Below are 18,548 nucleotides of genomic sequence, written 5' to 3' on the forward strand. Positions count from 1 at the left end.
TTTGAAATCCCAAGGACAATTTTTTTGTGGAAATAGAAAAATCCATCTGGAACCTAAAAGGACCCCAAATAGCTAAAATAATCTTGAAAAATAATGTTGGGCCCTCCCTGGTGGCACAGTGGTTAAAGCACAGCACTGTAAGCTAGCTTGTAGCCGCTAAAGTGCAAGTTCGATCTCCAGCCAGGGAGTGACCCACACGGGGCAGCAGACCTCTCCTATCTCAAAACTGCACCCCTCAGCAGTGTACTTCATCAAGCTGCCTGTCTATTCACCTCTCTATCTGGTGAATCCTTTCACGGCCCCTGTACCTCTGTACCTCTGGCCTATACCCCAGTTCTGTATGAATATTAAAAAAATAATAATGTTAGAAGTTTCACACATCCCAATTTCAAAACTTGTTACAAAAGCAATGGTGATTGAAACTATGCAGTACAGATTAAAGGAACAGAACAGAGAACCCAGAAATATGACCAATGATTTTTTTTTGATTACAAGAATTCAGGTGGTTCAGATATAGTAGAACTGAGGAGTAGGCCACAGGTGTGCAGGTGAAAAGATTCACCAGAGTGGGGAGCAGCAGGTGAGACAGGATCACTTCCTTGTGCAGGATCAAACTCATGCTGTAAGGATGACAGCACTAAGACTTGAGCCTAGACCACTAGGGAGACCCTATGGTCAAATGATTTTCAGTCAGCGTGCCAACACCATGCAATGGAGAGAAAGGCAAAGCTGGGAAAACTGGAAACCGTATGCACATGCAGAAGAATTAAGTTGGACCCTTACTATACATAATATACAAAAATTAACTCAAAATGGATCCAGGACTTAAATTCTAAATGATAAAACTCTTAGAAGAAAACCGGGGAGAGACTTCAGAACATTAGACTGAGTAATGATTTTTTGGATTTGACACCAAAAGCATAGGCAATGAAACAAAACTAGATACAGAGAAATTGGAACTCTGTGCAATGGAAACAGGAACGTGAAATAGTAAGCTGCTGTGCATGAAGGCTTCTCAAAGATGAAAGAACTACCTAATCATCTAGCAATTCCACTTGCAGAAATGTATATCCCTAAGAACTGAAAGAGAGATTTATATGCCCAGGTTCATACAGAATTATTCACATTAGCCAAGAGGTAGAAGTAAAATAATGGAAAAATGTTCTGATGCATCCCAGGGATGTTTTATTGATTTGTATAATTTAAAATTTGAATTTGACTATCTTTTGGCACAGTGAAAATTCACTACATACTCCTCACTGGTGTTTCACAACCAATAATTTTCCTACCCAGACATCTGCATTCTTGACCCCTAAAATGGATGAGAACCAAGACAGACTTCAGAAAGATAAAGACAGACGCCTGAAGGCTAGTGGGCTGCTCGGTACACTTTTCTTACGGAAGAATTAACAGTCCTGCTCTTATATATCTAACAAATGTGTACAGTAAAACACAGCATTCATAAACAACACGATTCTTTTCCCTGCAGGTTACTTTCCAATTTACAAAAATCAAGGTTTAACAGACACTGTGAACTTACACAACAAACATACTCCTGGTAGATCTATAACTAAGCTGGTGTAAAAAACAAACACATTTTCTTTACATACCCCAGCTGTTGCTCACGAATCTTTTAAGAACCCCCACACCACTCACCTAGTGACTTGCTTGTGAAAGTCTGTAAGTTGTTTGTGTGTCACGGTGACAGCTCCCACGGTTGTCTCCTTTGGCAACCCTTTCAAGGAATTCTCTAGCCATCGACAAAAAGTCTGTACAAAGAAGAATTTTAAAAGGAAGCAAGGCTTACTCTACTGGGATGCTAGAATAGTAACAAAAAATGTAGGTTTTCCTCAATGGTGTTAAGTTCCCCAGACCTAGTCTCAAGATGTAACAAAAGTGCTTCAACCCACAGAAATTGTGAGTTGAAGCAGTCTACAAAAGCATGTCTAGACTTCCATTCAAATGGGCAGCAGACATCATTTTAGACAGAGCCTTTATACCTTGAAAGTTTCTTCTGTTCCTGTCATTATGGTTATGTAATATTTTAAATATCAAACAGCTGCCATAAAACTGGAGAATGAAGATCAAAAGGAACCCAAAGCAAAAGGTTTCAAAAGGTATCAGAAAAAAGGGGAAAACAGCAAAATAAGCAGACATGTCAAAAGTATAGCTACAGAGAAATCATACTAGCCCAGAATCTTAATGATTTTAATTTAATGTCATTTCCCAATAGACGTCTTAGCTTATTACCTGTATAAGCTTTACTGTATTCTCTGGGTTAAAAAATTCTTTTGTTGCTCATTCTTTCTGCTTTTTAAAAGAGTGACTTAAGTCTGCCACAGTCTTATTGCCCCTTTCACATGCTGACTGTTTGCCCCATGCCTTCTTTTCTCCTCTTCCAAGTAAAAATCAAAATTTTTGACTTTCTATGGGTTCTTTTTTGTTTGTTGAATTGTTTGAGTCACCTTAGTTTTTCTTATGTATGCAGTAACACACGTTGGTCAAAATTTTCAGTTGTAAAATAACTTTTATACCTGTTTTTTAAATTATGTATTTTCCTATTATGTTCACTTATAATAGACCAGCATAAAAATGAATATATATGCTATAAAAAAGTACTGCATAGTTCTCCAAATGCTGCCTCCAGGCTGTCAACACTATTCAGGTTAAAAAAAAAAAGCACAGGTAAATAGATTCAATGACTAACTGGGCATTCAAAATGGCCCAAAGTTAATTTTAGTATCCCTCAAAACAAAAACAAGAAGAAACTAATTAGCTAGTACATAATGAATCTTATCTTACAGTAAAGGAACCTGAGAATTTTGGTCGAAAACACTGAGTGAATATGCCACAGATAGGTAGTCAACAAAGAATGAGGGAAAAGAGTGGGAAAGGTTTTTTTTTTTGTTTTTTTTTTAAAGATTTCTTTGTGCATACAGAACTGGGGTACAGACCAGAGGTACAGGGGTGGTGAGAGGATTCCCCAGAGACAGAGTGGGGTGCAGAACAGGCAGCTTGAGGAAGCACACTGCTGAGGGGAAGAGCAGGCGGGTCAGGAGAGGTCTGCCGTGCCATGTGGACAAGGATCACCTCTGTGGCTGGGATTGAACTCGCACTGAAGCTGCTGTGGCCAGCTTGCAATGCTGCGTCCTAACCCGGTGAGCCATCAGGGTGGGCCCAAGAGCGCAGAGGGTTTTAATAGCTTATTCAAATCAAGAAGCAAACTGGTATGTCCAATCTATTGAAGAATTTATGAATTTTGAAAATAGGGAATTAAAGAAATGCTTGCCAAGTTTTTCTTCATATTTGTATCCTAAGTCATAGTTACAATCAATTTAGGGGTAAAGACAACTCAAATTTATTAAGAATTTCTTTATAAAAACTTAGTTTTAAGTTGATGTTTACAGAAAACAGTCACTTTAAATCACTTTGCAATTCAGTATCTAACATGGCTACCTGGTTTCTGGTCAATTAGCTGTTCTGTTAGTACTTAACTATATGAGTACAAATCAAACTTTTTAAGGTTAGATTTACTAATCTTTTGACAACCAAGACACTGGGAACCAAGTGTACTTGTGAAAACGTAAGAGTATAATAATTTTATTTTTCAAGTCAAGAACTTTTGGAATGAAACTTGATACCCAAGATATCAGAGATTCTATTCTTGTTTTTTTTCTTTAAAGCTTTATTCATTTATGCACACAGAACTGGGTAGTATAGGCCAGAGGCACAGGTGTGGTGAGAGGTTTCACCAAAGTCAGAGTGGGGAGCAGAACAGGCCAACTGATGAAGTACACTGCTGAAGGGAGCAGTGGGTGGGCCAGGAGAGGTCTTCTGAGCCATGTGGATCACCTCCGGGGCTGGGGATCAAACTGGCACTGAGGCAGCTGAGGCTAGCTTGCAGTGCTGCACTTTAACCCACAGGGCCACCAGGGAGGCTTCTCAGAGATGCTGCTGTATTAGATTGAAATGGAACACATGTATGGGAAAACCAGCAATGGGAACTCCAGGTACCATTCATTCCTAAAACAAACACTTGAGCTTATACAGAAGAATTACAGAATTTGATGTGAAGATAAACCTAAGGAAAATTAGAGATGGTTTAAAACATCTACCTTGTATGTGATATAGTTTTCTTATGACAGAGCCAAAGGTCACATCAAGTATGGGCCACTAGGACAATATATACTTAATCACTAAGTTTTGGAGGTGAATATACAAATTCAAAACTCCTGGATTAGTAGTATCAGAGTCTAACAGTAAAGGTATATTTTCCTTTGTGAAACTGCTGAAACTGAGGCTAAGAACTGACATCAATGATATAAAGCAGGAGACAACACTAAAGATGTACAAGTACTTGAAAATTATAATTGTAGCTGGTTTCCCCCGTGGTTTTGGAAGACAGCTGGCTTGAAACAAGATCCAACCATGCACTGTCAGAATTGCTTTAAAAAACCAGTTCACAGGCCTTTGCTCTCAAAACTTTCCCATGTATAACCTGATTTGTGGTCATGTGGTCCTGAGTACTGAAATCACTCACATTATTAGACTGTCATGAAAAATGTCCATGCTCAAATGACAAAGGACCTGGCTCAAAAGCTGAAAGGGAGTGTAATAAATTCAAGTCCATAATGTGGGTCAGTTTAATACTTACACGTCTCCAAATGCTTTGGGGCTAGATTCATTACCAGAGAACTATATAGAGCTATCTAAGGAGATTGAAGTGAACCAGCGCATCCTGAATATCTTAATACTATACAGCTGATATAAGGGCATCTTTTATAAATGAAGATTTCTCATGGACCACCCACATAGCTGAAATGAATTCTTACTATTTATTCCTAAAAATATATAACCCCTATGAGAATGACACGTATGTTTTCAAGAACCCAGTATTGAATTGTTGGCCTTCTTTAGATCTTTTATCTAACAAGTAAAACTTAGCCATTATCCATAAGTAGGGTCCACAGATAAGTAACAAGCCTGTCTTCAAAGTCATAGCTGGCCTCAAGGAACCGAAGCTTAGGGAATGCAAGACAGACTTCTTATGAAAATAACCTTACCGGTCTGTCAACCTGCATGATCTCCCAGAGCACTTCGGCCACATCTGGCAGGGTGTAGGGGGGGAGACAAAAGCAGCATGTGTGGAGCAGCTGGCTTACAAGTTGCTGTCCGAGCTGGTTCATCACTTGTCCAATCAGTTCTTTCCGTAACTCAAAATCTTCTTCATGCTGGAAGAAAACATGAGCAACAGAGAAATCTCTATTCTCAATTTCCCAAAGACCAAGTTCTTTTTCTCCTTTAGTACAACGATTCTCTTCCCTGGAAGAAAGTGTTTATTTTACATTAACAGCTAGATTTACAAAGTCTACTAAATGTTTTGACACTAGGAAGAAAATACTAAGAGTTTAGTCTCAAAGAAATGGGAATGGGTTTCAATTAAGATTAACCTTAATTGTGACATTTTTCATGAATAGAAGGCAGAAAAGAATAACCGTTAAAGACAAGGGTTAGCTATTTTTCTTTTTTAAGATTTATTTATTTATTCATACAGAACTGGGGTACAGGCCAGAGATGCGGAAGGTGAGAGGATTCACCAGAGACAGAGTGGGGAGCAGAACAAGCAGATGATCAAAGTACACTGCTGAGGGGAGCAGCAGGCGGGTCAGGAGAGGTCTGCCTCGCCATGTGGTCACCTCCGGGGCAGGCGGGAATTAAACTCATGTGGAAGTGGCTTTAGCTTCTCAGTGCTGTGCTTTAACCCGCTGCACCACCAGGGAGGGCCCAGGGTTAGCTATTTTTTAAATCTTTTCTTCTGTAAAAATAAAGTACCTATTTCCTTAAAAAAAAAAAAAACTGAAAAAATATTTCTATCAGATTGTTAAATCTTTTCTATGAAAATATTTCTTCTTAAGACTCTGAATACATAGAGTTCCAACATCTTATAGGGAATAAAACCTTGCCTTTTAGTTTATTTTCTTTTCTGTCCTTTAACTGATAAATTTCTTTAATAATTCTATTCACATACCAGCTTACTTCTTCACTGCTTCCCCTTATCTTCAATTTTACTCCACATCTATCCAAAATGTATATTTGAAAACTCTGTAAACACTGTATCATTCCAGCCCAACAGATGTCTTAGTATTACTAGATGTCTAGTGTTATCCTCCCTTTTGTGAGTATAATTCCTACATACCCTGGTTAGACTCTCCCTACTCTCCAATCCATCAAGATTCTATTTTTATCTTATGGGCCGATTTAAGTCCTCCTTCCTCCAGAAAGTTACCCCAGTCCACTTCTGTACAAGAGCTTTCTCACTCTTCTGATCTCACATTCATCTGACAAATGCTACTTTACTGCTGTTTACTTCACTCTGCACCTATTTAATTCTTCAAATAGACACCAAGTGTTTAGAAACTGAGATATCAGATTGTTTTATACAAATTATAACATTTAGAACAGGCTGTCTTAAATCTAATATTGACATTTTGGCAAGTGAATAATCAACTCCTGTATATGCCTATCAATACAAAATCAAATAAGGAAGGTACTATCTTCCGCACAAGGAATGAGGAAGAGATATGAGAAGGCAATGAGCTGCAAAATTGAAATGGCATCATGTTTGTACTTACATCATTGGCTACCCCTGTATGGATGAGGTCTCGTAGAAACCGCATGACACTACAGTTGGCATCCCGGTGGTCCAGGGTAGTAGAGGCAATGGCCCACTGTAATATGGGAATGACCACCTGGCTCCTCAGCAAGGTGACAGGGCTACGCTGGATAAACCTGGTGTGGAAAGACAAAGTATAAAACACAGGATTAGGCTATCAAAGCAACTAGGGTAAAAAGCAACCTATGGAGAAAGTAAAAAGATCAGTGGTTACTGGGGGCCAGGAGGAGGGCAGATGAACAGGCAGAGACCTGTGGGTTTTTTTAGGGCAAACTACCCTTTATACTATAGTGGTGGATATATGTCATACATTTGTTCAAAGCCAAGGATATATAACCAGTTCTAACCAAGGTACCACAATGGTGGGGATGTCAATAGTGGGAAAGGCTGTGGGGGAAGAGGAGGAGATACATGGGAATGCTCTATACTTTCCACTCAATTTTGCTCTTTTATTATGTGAAAATAAAGTCTATAAAAGGAAAAGAAAAATAATCAGGGCAAGGAAAGGACCATATTTTAAATAACTATCTGCAAAGCTATATTCCCCAAAATCAATTTTTGACCAAAATTTTATAAGTCAAGTCAGGTGGATCCGAGAAGGATCGGTTAAATGGGCTTTTAAATAGAAACTCTTCCAGGATAAAAAGTCAAGTCTTGCAGGAGTATAACAGATCAGGCGAGAAAATAATAATAATAATGAACAGCTATATACCAGAGACATTTTATGGGGGTGGAATGGGGAATGGGATCAAAAACAAATGGGGGGAGGGAAATGCACTGGACTGTGGTGATGGCACAGGGTGAAATGGTGATGGGAAGCCCATGGGTATTACAACTGTGATAGAAAAATGCACAAAGTGATGTAAAAGTCAACTATAAAAAAATTAAGTCTTAAAAACCCTAGAAAAGCATTTCCCAAATGACATTTCTTAGAATGCCAGTTCCTAGGACATTAACAGGAATTCCTCAAAGAAAAGCTGGTATAACAACTAAATTCAAGAATTTTTTTTTAAAGCGTGTTGTTTTTTATTTTACTATAAGCTTTTCAGATCCTTTAAAATATACAGACTATCTCTAATGATAAAACAAGTTGACAATCCACCCAATAATTCTTTCCTATCAATTTAGAAAGTTATTTGTAACCTCTTCAAAAGCCAACAACAAATGTTTAATATTCTATTTATAGATGAAACAGTCAAGCGAGTACTACATTTGTAAATTTTATAATTACATATTTAAGTCCATCTACTTTCTACTTGTATGTGGATGTAAATATATCTATATATATTCACATGTATATATCCAATATATTACATATGTAATATATTTAACAATGACTTTAAAAAAAATTTAATATAGCTTATTTTTACATCATTTTGTGTCCTTTTCCATCTCAGTTGTAATCCCCATGGACTTCCCATCACCAGTTCACCCGTTTGCCATCACTATAGTCCTGTATACTGCCCCGTCCTACCTCATATCAGATCCCATTCCCACTCTACCCCTGTAAAATGTCTCTGGTATTTAGTTACTCATCATCATTATTTATTTATTTATCTCCACCCCCAACCCCTGGTCCTTTATGCTCCTGCTATGAGTGAAACCATCTGGTATTTTTCCTTTTCTTTCTGGCTTATTCACTAAGCATGATCCCTTCCAGCTTCTTTCACACTGCTGCAAAAATGCATGAGTTTATCTTTTTGTGATGACTGAGTAATATTCCACTGAGTATATGTACCACATATTTTTAATCCAGTCATCTACTTTTGGGCATTTGGGTTAATCATGTCTTTCCTATTGTAAGTAAAGCAGCAATAATAAACATGGAGGTATAGGTGTCTTTTTGAATCAGTGTTTTTGCGTCTTTTAGGTAGAAACCTAGGAATGGGATTGCTAGGTCATATGGAAGCTCCATTTTTAGCAGTTTGAGAAATCGCCAAACAGCTTTCCATAGTGTTAGTACTAGTTTACATTTCCACCAGCAGTGCTGGAGAGTTCCTTTTCCTCCACAGCTTCGCCAACATTTGTTGTTACTAGTTGTTTTAAGATGTGCCACAATGGCTTATGTTTTATAAATGTTTTTATGTTAACTGTTCGGTTAAAATTTTCTTAGCTGACAAATTCCCTGGGCAGGAATTCAAAGACTAAGCAATAAGCAAGGTGGCAGGACTGAGAAATACTGTAACTGATAACTTCTGAAGCACCTTAAAATCCTAAGAACTTTTTCTTTTCAGATATGATTATATCTAAAGGATGTTAAGCTTCTCAAGGAAAAGAGCGAAGATAAATCATGACTTCACAGTAGCATTAAACTTTAAAACTAGTGGGGACTCTAAGAAATTATCTAGTCTAGTATTTTTACTGAGCTTGTTTTTATTGTTTTGTGCATGTTCCCTTTCTCGTGACAGGCATTCTGCTACTTTCCCTGCTCCAAATCACTCCTCTTCCTCACTAATGAGAATATGGTGTCTCAGAACTTAACATGGATTCAGAACCATTAATCTACCTACTCCACTCACCTCATTCTACAGACACCCAACAGTGAAATAGATGGTAAGACTATGCAGTGAAGGGAATGAACAGTAAAGGGAAAGGTGTTTCTTTGGAAGAACTGACCTGGTGGCTAGCCTGAACAGGTCGTCCACGGTGTCTGGGTGATTCTGTAGCCCATTCTGTTGTTCTAGGAGCTGAAAGGTAGGGATGCACAGTGCCTAAAAGAGAACAGTCATTTTAAAACAAATGTTTGTATACAAATGCCATGGTATTCAAACTTGCTAAATATCGTTAACACATACAAAGGGAACAAAGACCAGAAACAGGAAAAGAATGATGAGAAAACACACATTTTTCTAAGTTGACAGAAAGTTTTCATATACAAGTTAACATTTCAAAAAGGACAGGGTATAGATTTTAATTAAAAAAATTTTTAAAAAAGATTTACTTATGGGCCCTCCCTGGTGGCGCAGCAGGTTAAAGCACTGCACTGAGAATCTAAAGCCGCTTCTGCATGAGTTCGATTCCCGCCGGCCCGGGAGGTGACCACATGGCGTGGCAGACCTCTCCTGACCCGCCCACTGCTCCCCTCAGCAGTGTACTTCATCGATCTGCCTGTTCTGTTCCCCACTATGTCTCTGGTGAAGCCTCTCACCGCCCCTGAGCCTCTGGCCTGTACCCTGGTTCTGTATGCACAAATAAATAAATCTTTAAAAAAAGAAAAGAAAAAGATTTACTTATGTATACAAGAGCTGGGATGCAGGACAAAGGTGCAGGATGGTGAGAGGATTCACCCAAGACAGAGTGGGAGTGCAGGAATAGGCAGATCTACTGAAATACACTCCTGAGGGGAGGGACAGGAGAGGTCTGCCATGCCACATGGGTCACCTCCTTGGCCATAGATTGAACCTGTATTCATGTTGATATACTTTAACCCACGTGCCACCACGATGGGGAGGGCTGATTTTAGTAAATTAAACTGGATAAATGTCACCTCAGAGTTTTAAAGTTTCTGACAGTAAAGGCTTTGACTTATATAGTAGATATGATCTAGTTTGCCAAGAGAGCTGATGAAGATTTAATAATAACAATAACAATGTCATTTTAAAAGTGGGGACATCTTGGGAAAACAAGCATCATGATTTAACTATGTAATAATATTTCACCTTCACATGGCTAGGAGAGGGAAAACCATGGTTTCCCGATGCCTGCTAATTAGCCCAAGACCTTTCTCCAAAGAAAAACTGATCACTGCCTGTTTCAGGCTTAAAATTAAAAAATAAAATCATTGGAGTCAATTGGAGCTTGGAGGTCCTTTATTTTAAATCCATTTGCCCACCTCCCCAAAATCCTGTAGGCAAAAATGTCAGGCAATAATAGCTGTGTTTGATTGCTATGTTTATGTGCTATTTTCTCTTTCATTCTCCCAGGCAGATAACAATTAGAAAGTTCCTGCCTCCCTCCCAGTTTTTAGGAAATGACATGCATAAAGTGGGGGAGGACATAAAGAAGCAACAGTAACGAACACATAACAAAGAACATAGAGGTATAGGCAGTGAGACCACCAAGCCCCATGAATCTCTACTGCAAAGAAAAACATACCTGGAGCATATCTAACAGTCCCTGTCGACAGCCCTCTTCCATGCCATATTCATCCACAAGGATACTGCCAAGGTAGAGGAAACAGGAATGCTGATGTACATGGTACACATTCACCATCTGCCAAGGGAAAAACCAATTCTTTACCCCTCAAAAAGTATCAGCGATTGCTCTCTTCACTTGAAGGCAACATAGTGAAACTTGTAGGCACACTTTTTTAAACACAATGCTCAGTGACTGATGATAAACTTTTAAGACTTTGAATTTTTATCTTTCCAAAACAATGTTGTATGAGAGCTGTACAATATTTCAAGGCTAAATCATTAGGCCATTATTATTCAAGGCTCGAGTAATATTTACAAAACCCTACCACAGTCTACTTTTTTCCTCAACACCTGAAAGAGACAAAAGTATTAAATTTCCTTATCAGAGGAAACTGAATGCACTGTTTATTTTGAGTAGCTCCCTGTATTTAATCTTTTAGGTTTAAAAATAAAAACACACTAAGTACAAGAAAACTACCATTTACTATTCATAAACAAGCTATCTGGATCTGACCCAAATAAAAACTTTTATACACATGTTGAAGTTAAATGACTTGTTTGGATCTTTACTCCAAAATCCTCCAAACTGTGATACCTGTATATTCGTCTCTTCAAAGTGACATCACAACACAAATGTATCAATTATCACGTAAATTCAACTCAGTGAATTTTGGTGTAAAATAAATGATAAGCATATACATGGCATAAGCATGAGGGGTGCAGTAAATCTGTTCAGTGTGGTATTTGCAAAAACTATACGCTCTACTTAATGGATAATTTAAGTCTGTCATTGGCAAACTTTTACTTACATGGCCAGGTAAAGTAAAAATTTTTGGATTTGCTGGTCATACAAAGTCACTTTCTGACTCTTCAGACTTTGCACAGGAACACAAAGACAGCCCATAGATAATACTTACATGAGCATGTCTATCTCTCAGTAAAAATTTTTTCATAAGCAGTGGCTGGATGACCTCTGATTTATGGAATTTTTAGTAATTGTCATTTTTGTCACACGTGCTAACTTCAGAACATACTTCCCATATAAAATGTTAACAACTGCTCAATTGGTCCCATATTAATTAGCAAGAATAAACAAAATAGCATCAAAGTCATAAGGGTGTCCTCCAACAGCAGGAAAAAGATAAGCTACATGAGAACACACAGCCTAAATGCAAGCTGATATACTCAGGGCATAGTAAATGTAGAAAATCATTAAAATTCTAATTCAACACTTAAGGAGGCAAGATTGTGCATGTGTTGACACTGCAATAATACTAACCCCGTCCCCCAAGGTCGATGCTTAAAAGCAAGAGGCACCCAGGGTGTAGAACTTAAGGTGACAACCAGTGTCAAGGTTAGGGCCCCCCCCCCAAAGATAAAGGAAAGTTATCTCAGGTGGGGGCGGTTGGTCTAGCCTAAGGCATGTGGTAGTTTTCCTCACAGCATGGATGCGAAATTTAAAAAGGAGCTGCGCTTGGTCCTATAGGCCCTACAGACACCCTGCCTTGCCTTCCTCAACTGTGTGCCTACGCATGGCTTGGTTAACATCTACATACATTATTTATTGACGAAAATCACTTGTCATCTAAGTCTCATGTGGAGTAGTTCTGGATGTGAATATGATTTTAGAGAACCTCACACAGTGAGTTACATCGTCAACAAATTAACTATAAATCTTGGTGAATGAGACATCTGGTTCTTGACAAATAAGACTAATGTGAACAACAATGACCAATACAGAAGAAAACAGTAAAGTCTGACTTGCAACAATTTTAAAAGTGAAATTTAATATAAAAATGCTTAGCATTGGTATACAAGAGCTGATTATTAAAGCATTCTCTTCCTGACTTCACAATGGGATGTGCTATTGAAACTATCTCTAGATTGAACAGATTACAATCTCCCTCGTAAATAACACACCTACCACAGGTGCTAATTACCTTTCAAATATTTCTATGTTATATTAGAAGTATAAAAGTACTTCATTTCATCCAATTTTTATTCTAAAGTATTCTATTTTAACTTCTGCACGTTACGTCTCCCCCTCCTGGAACTTACCTGTGTAACTAGTGGCTGTAAAAGGGCTGCAGAACCTTTGCCCACACAGCGAACAGCAAAGCGGAGACATCTGCAACAACGTTCTACAATCCGATTATCAGCCCGGTGCTTATTCAGGGTCTCAGATAAAACTGGCCATATCTGAGGCAAAAGTGAGAGTTCAAGAAAGAAAATTTTGACAATTAAGAGCTAAGGGAAAAAGTTTCCATGCTGGTAACAAAGGAGTTGGTTTGTAAGTAATTTGGGAAAAGTTTCCTTTAAGGAACAAACCTGCCTGAATCTGGTCAGTGTGAATGTATACTGTTCCATACACTATCCAGTAATGAACCACCATCACTTCTTAAGGAAAGCACAGCAATTCTTTGTTATTTTAAAAAGATCTACCTATGCATACAAGAACTGGGATACAGGCCAGAGGTACGGGGGGGTGAGAGGATTCCCCAGAGACAAAGTGGGGAGCAAAATTGCTAGATTGGATACTGCTGAGGGGAAGCAGTGGGGAGACAGGGGAAGTCTGCTGCACCATGAGGGTCAGCTCCCTGGGCAGGGATCGAACTCATGCTATAGTGGCTGTGGACAGCTTCAAAGTGCTACACTTTAATCCCTTGTTCCACCAGGAAGGCCCACACAGCAATTCTTTAGAATAGGATTAGTGTATGTCAAACTTTGCTAAAATACAAAGACACACATTTTCCAAAGCTTTGGACTTCCTGAGTCAGGATAAAATGAATTAATGAGTTACAGAGAATGCAATATTTAAAGATAGTTCCAGAAAGTTGGGAGACCTGGAACAGATGGACCAGAGTGAAGTGAGTATCAAATGGCATCATCTGATATTGCCGAACACTTAAGGATACTTGACATTTCCTCCCTCAAATCTGAAAAGCACTTCTCAAAACATGTCATTTGATCTTTATATTCCCCTCAGTGAAAAAAAGTAGATGGGAAGTATATTATCAATGGGAAACTAAAGCCATGAGGCTAAACTGGTCTCGTCAAAAATATTTGTGATTGTTGATTAGGATCCTCGAAACTCTAGGAGTCACAAGGTTTTTCTCTCTTTACGTCTTTGGCTTTTTAAGGCATTTTCCCATAGCCTATTCTCTTTAACAAATCTAAAATTCAAAAAATATTTGAATGGTTTTCTGCCCTTTTTCACTGAAATGTAAACCATATCAAAAAAATGAATCTTCTAAATGAACCTAAAAGACATTTCCTTTTCACTTTAGTTATACAAAGTCTTAAAAGAAAAACAAAAAAAGGGTTATTCCACAAACATCTTTTAGCACTTACTTCCTGTATGACTTTTTGGCATGGATGAGTCTGTCCATTTTCCACAATGGGATTGGTGTGTCTGGATAAAGACAACAGATCAAAACAATGAAAGAAGAACAATTTCATTAAAGACTACAGAATCACTGACCTACATACTAAAAAAATTACATTTTGAAGAAAGTTTTTTTTTTTTTTGGACAAAGGGAACAAGTTCTTGAGTTTGCCTTTTCCCCCAAAGTTTCAGGCTTAATCAATTTCCTGACAGAAGATTATAGCAGTACTTAAAAGTTTGAGGAAAAAAAAAACGCCTGTTTGTTTCAACATATAATGAATGACCTCATCTGAGCTTTTAACCCAAGACAGGCATTTAGTATCCCTTTTTACCTAAATATTACTGCAAGGCGATCTAAGAACACAGTGGGATCTGAGGATATGCCATTGCTGGGCTCCTGAGACAACAGCTGAAGAAACAGAGAGACATTCCAGTCATTACACATACAGACCTGCAGCAAACCCCTGCAACATGCATCTTTATACAGCAACCTCCATCAGCAATCTCTTACTTCCTTGTAATAGTTTCCTGAAAGTCACTCAAATGATGTAAGCTTTTAAATTCATACTACCAAATTACTTTTTTCCATCTTCCTGAATTCCAGCAAAGATGGCACATGACTACATTTTACTATATGAACACTAGTGAACAGAAAACTATCAACTAATTTTTCACTTTTATGATTAAGATACTATGTATGTATAACCTGAAACATGTTCAAACCAATGTCACCTCAAAAAAAAAAAAGATCAGTTAAAAAGATGTCAACACTCCTACTTCCACAGAAAGTAAATTTAAAGCTTTTAAAAATCAAAAGATGCTATCTGCTTAGAATACCTGTGTCACTTCTAATTGTATTCTGGTAGACCGAAAATCAATGAGGTAGTAACTTTATTAAGAAAACCAACTTCTCTCAGTCTGAGAATAAAGGACAGGCCTTTATGCACAGTGGATCCCTTCATGTTCCCCTGCTCCCAACCTAAAACATAGGTCCCAATGATACCAGATTTTCCTGCTTCTGAGGAGTTTGAAACAGGATTTAGATGACCCCTCTCAACTTATAAAGCAGTGTCGGCTTTATAAGATCCAAAAATTCTGGCATGTTTTATTGCTCTATAGGGTTCCCCTTTGTCATTTATATCTTCTCCCCAAAACTCTTGCTGTCCAACCATGAACTGTGTGCCCATTTCCCTTTTGGCATAACTAGATTCTCAGACTTGGTTAGAAACCTGCTTTTACCTTTCTCACACTGCTCAAAATCCCAGCAGTTGCTAAGACCAGTCTGTTCTGCTTCTATTACCATAGCACCTAACATGTATAAGGTAAGTCTACTGTACAAGACAAGAAGGGATGGGGCAGAATGGGCTATGGTGGAGGACTGTGGGTACCTTGGCAGTGGGTGTGGTATGGTGTAGTGACATACATCTGAGGAGGTGGGACTCTGCCTTTGAAACAGTGTTGTTAACCAATGTCACCACAATTAAAAATATACATTAAAAAAACAAAAAACATTTAGCTATGTTTACATAGGAAATAAAGCATATACTTTCTAGATGTAAAATGGGTATATATTTCACCAAACATTTCAAGTCCTCATTTAATATGGATTGAATCTGTCTGAAATTCCATATAATAAACTCATTGGCATAAGTATAACCTTTTTTATTCTGGAAATTATTCTAAAAAGTATCATTGCTGGGTATTCTAATAATATTTTTTATATTTCTTCTCTTTTTGTTACATATGTATTTTTACGTCACTCTTCATTTTATACATTTTTTCATCTCAGTTGTAATCTCCACGGACTTCACCACCACTTCCCCCATGTGCCATCATCACAGCCCTGTGTGTTCTTCCCACCCCCATTTTGATTCTGTTCCCTTTGCCACCCCCAAAGAATGTCTCTGCTAATTTTAGTTTTTACATTATTACAATTACTCTTTTTTTTTTTAGTTCTGATCCCTTATAATCCTGCTATGAGTGAAACCATCTGGTAATTTTTTTCTTTCTGGTTTATTTCACCAAGTATGATCCCTTCCAGCTCGATCCATGTTGCCACAAATAGCGTGAGTTTATCTTTTTCGATTACAGCTATGCTACTTTGAGTGGCTCTTTGGAATGTCGATTAACTCTTCATCTACATACAAATAAATTCTAAGGAAAAAAGCATGCTAAAGATTTCTTACTGAAATACTAATTGATTACTAATTAAAAGATATTACATACATTACATATAATGCACATTTTGCTTATATTCTAAAGTTTTAAATCAAAGTTTTTTATTAATATCTGTTAAAAGATAAGGCAAGCTGTCTCAAATTCCTTTTTCCTAAAATTTTGTAAGGTACTTCAAGAAGTTATCAGTGCAGATGGACTTTAGAATGTCAAGTGCTCCTAAAAACCCCATCAGTATGTTTACTGTTAATGTCCTATATATATATATGTAATTTAGGAAGAGCTGATAACTTTAACTTTTCAGTTCATTCTCTTAGATTTTTTTATGTAGATAAAAAGATTACTGGTAAATAAAAGCTTTTTCCATTATATATGCAAATATCTTAAATTTGTTATGCACCTTATTTAATTGAACTCACCTTTTTCAGTGCCATAACCTGAACAGAACATAGTTCACTAAGACACTCAGTAATCTTATCCAAAGGTAATCTGGCTAGGACAAGTGCTGTCCCTGAAAGACAAAAGAAGGTACCAATGAGGAAAAATAAAAGCGAAATTGAGGTAACTCACAAGTCTCCATCAAATGGGTAACAGAAAAGAGTAACCAGTTCCATTTTTTTTTTTTTGAAGATTTATTTCATTTTATTTATCTGTGCATACAGAACTGGGGTACAGGCCAGAGGCTCAGAGGCGGTGACAGGCTTCACCAGAGACAGAGCGGGGAGCAGAACAGACAGATCGACAAAGTACACTGTTGAGGGGAGCAGCGGGCGGGTCAGGAGAGGTTTGCCACGCCATGTGTTCACTTCCGGGGCAGGCGGGAATTGAACTCATGCAAAGTGGCTTTAGCTTCGGTGGCCCTCCCTGGTGGCACAGCGGGTTAAAGCATAGCACTAAGAGGCTAAAGCCACTTCCGCATAGTTTGATCCCTGACTGCCCCATAGGTGATCCACATGGCACAGCAGACCTCTCCTGACCCACTCAATGCTCCCATCAGCCGTGTACTTGTTAGTCAGCCTGTTCTGCTCCCCACTCTGTCTCTCGTGAATCCTCTCTCTGCCCCTGTACCTCTGGCCTGTACCCCAGTTCTGTATGCATAAGTAAATAAATCTTTTAAAAAAATGTTAAAAGAAGAGTTAGGTTAAAGTGGGAATCAAAGGTCCAGATGCCTCCCACTCAAGTCTCTTGTCACAATCTCTACCAACTGTTGATGTTATCTACCCAAATCCAAAGTGTTACACATTAGGCTAGGTCCCTTGTAGGCCAAAAATTCTTAAAATATGATTTTTTTTCCATTTCCTTTTCCTGAAATCTCATTCAACAAAGTAGTACTTAAACCATAAATACAATATGATGGCAGAGCGAATTTTCCTGGGAGTTTGTAAGCCTTTGATAAGTTAAGACTTTTACTTAAAACCAGTGGAAATCTAACTTAAATGATTTCTCCTTTTAATTCATTCTTATTAAGAAAATAAAAAGTTTTTACATCTATAAGATATTATGGATAGCAGGAATTACCACATTTTACCACATGTCACTTAAACACCAAAGTGCAATTTCACCAGAAAAGGGGCTCCCTGGTGGTCTAGGGGTTAAGTGTCAGCATTATCACCACTGCCACCTAAGTTCAATCTCCAGCCAGGGAGCTGACCCACATGGCACAGCAGACCTCTCCTGTCTCGCTAGCTGCTCCCCTCAGCAGCGTATGTCAGTGGATCCCCCTGTTCTGCACCCCACTCTGTCTCTGGTGAATCTTCAAACCCTCTTCACCCCTTTACTTCTGGTCTAGACCCCAACTCTTATATGCATAAATGAATAAATCTTTTAAAATATTCAGAAACGGATAAAGTGCCAGCAATGACCATTAAATAATGGTTCAGCTGTGAGACTATTAGGTTCTCAGCTCATGCCTTATTTTCTATGTACAAAAAGGAAATCTGTCCTGGATAAAGCATAGTTACACTAGATGGTAAAGAACGTGGTCACAGAAATGAGACACACTTAAGGCTATCCTATCTTGCCAAGGCTGTCAGCCACTCAAAGAGGTTTAAAAGATATTGTACAGGACACATAAACCAATTCTTTACTTAATAAGCCCCAGTCCTCCCTAAATCAATAACCACAATGAATTCACTACCTAACAGGATACCCCAAACTGTTTCCTGAGAGTTTGGATATA

General features: G+C 38.2%; 1 protein-coding gene across 4 annotated transcripts in view; it reads right to left on the bottom strand.

Moving 5' to 3' along the window:
• The window catches only part of TNPO3 (transportin 3), a 73,991-nt gene that overhangs the window by 6,439 nt on the left and 49,004 nt on the right, over positions 1–18,548 (bottom strand). For all 4 annotated transcript variants that reach the window (XM_004677028.2, XM_004677030.2, XM_012720989.1 and 1 more), the window contains 9 exons: positions 16,789–16,880; positions 14,527–14,603; positions 14,161–14,221; positions 12,868–13,008; positions 10,769–10,885; positions 9,290–9,384; positions 6,633–6,789; positions 5,064–5,231; positions 1,657–1,769 (listed from right to left, as the gene is read on the bottom strand). In XM_004677028.2, coding sequence (XP_004677085.1) covers positions 1,657–1,769; positions 5,064–5,231; positions 6,633–6,789; positions 9,290–9,384; positions 10,769–10,885; positions 12,868–13,008; positions 14,161–14,221; positions 14,527–14,603; positions 16,789–16,880 — 1,021 coding nt within the window. The remainder of the gene's footprint in view (positions 1–1,656; positions 1,770–5,063; positions 5,232–6,632; positions 6,790–9,289; positions 9,385–10,768; positions 10,886–12,867; positions 13,009–14,160; positions 14,222–14,526; positions 14,604–16,788; positions 16,881–18,548) is intronic.

This window comes from Condylura cristata, unplaced genomic scaffold (assembly GCF_000260355.1).
Source record: "Condylura cristata isolate star-nosed mole 26May11 unplaced genomic scaffold, ConCri1.0 scaffold00005, whole genome shotgun sequence".
Classification (NCBI taxonomy): Eukaryota; Metazoa; Chordata; class Mammalia; order Eulipotyphla; family Talpidae; genus Condylura; species Condylura cristata.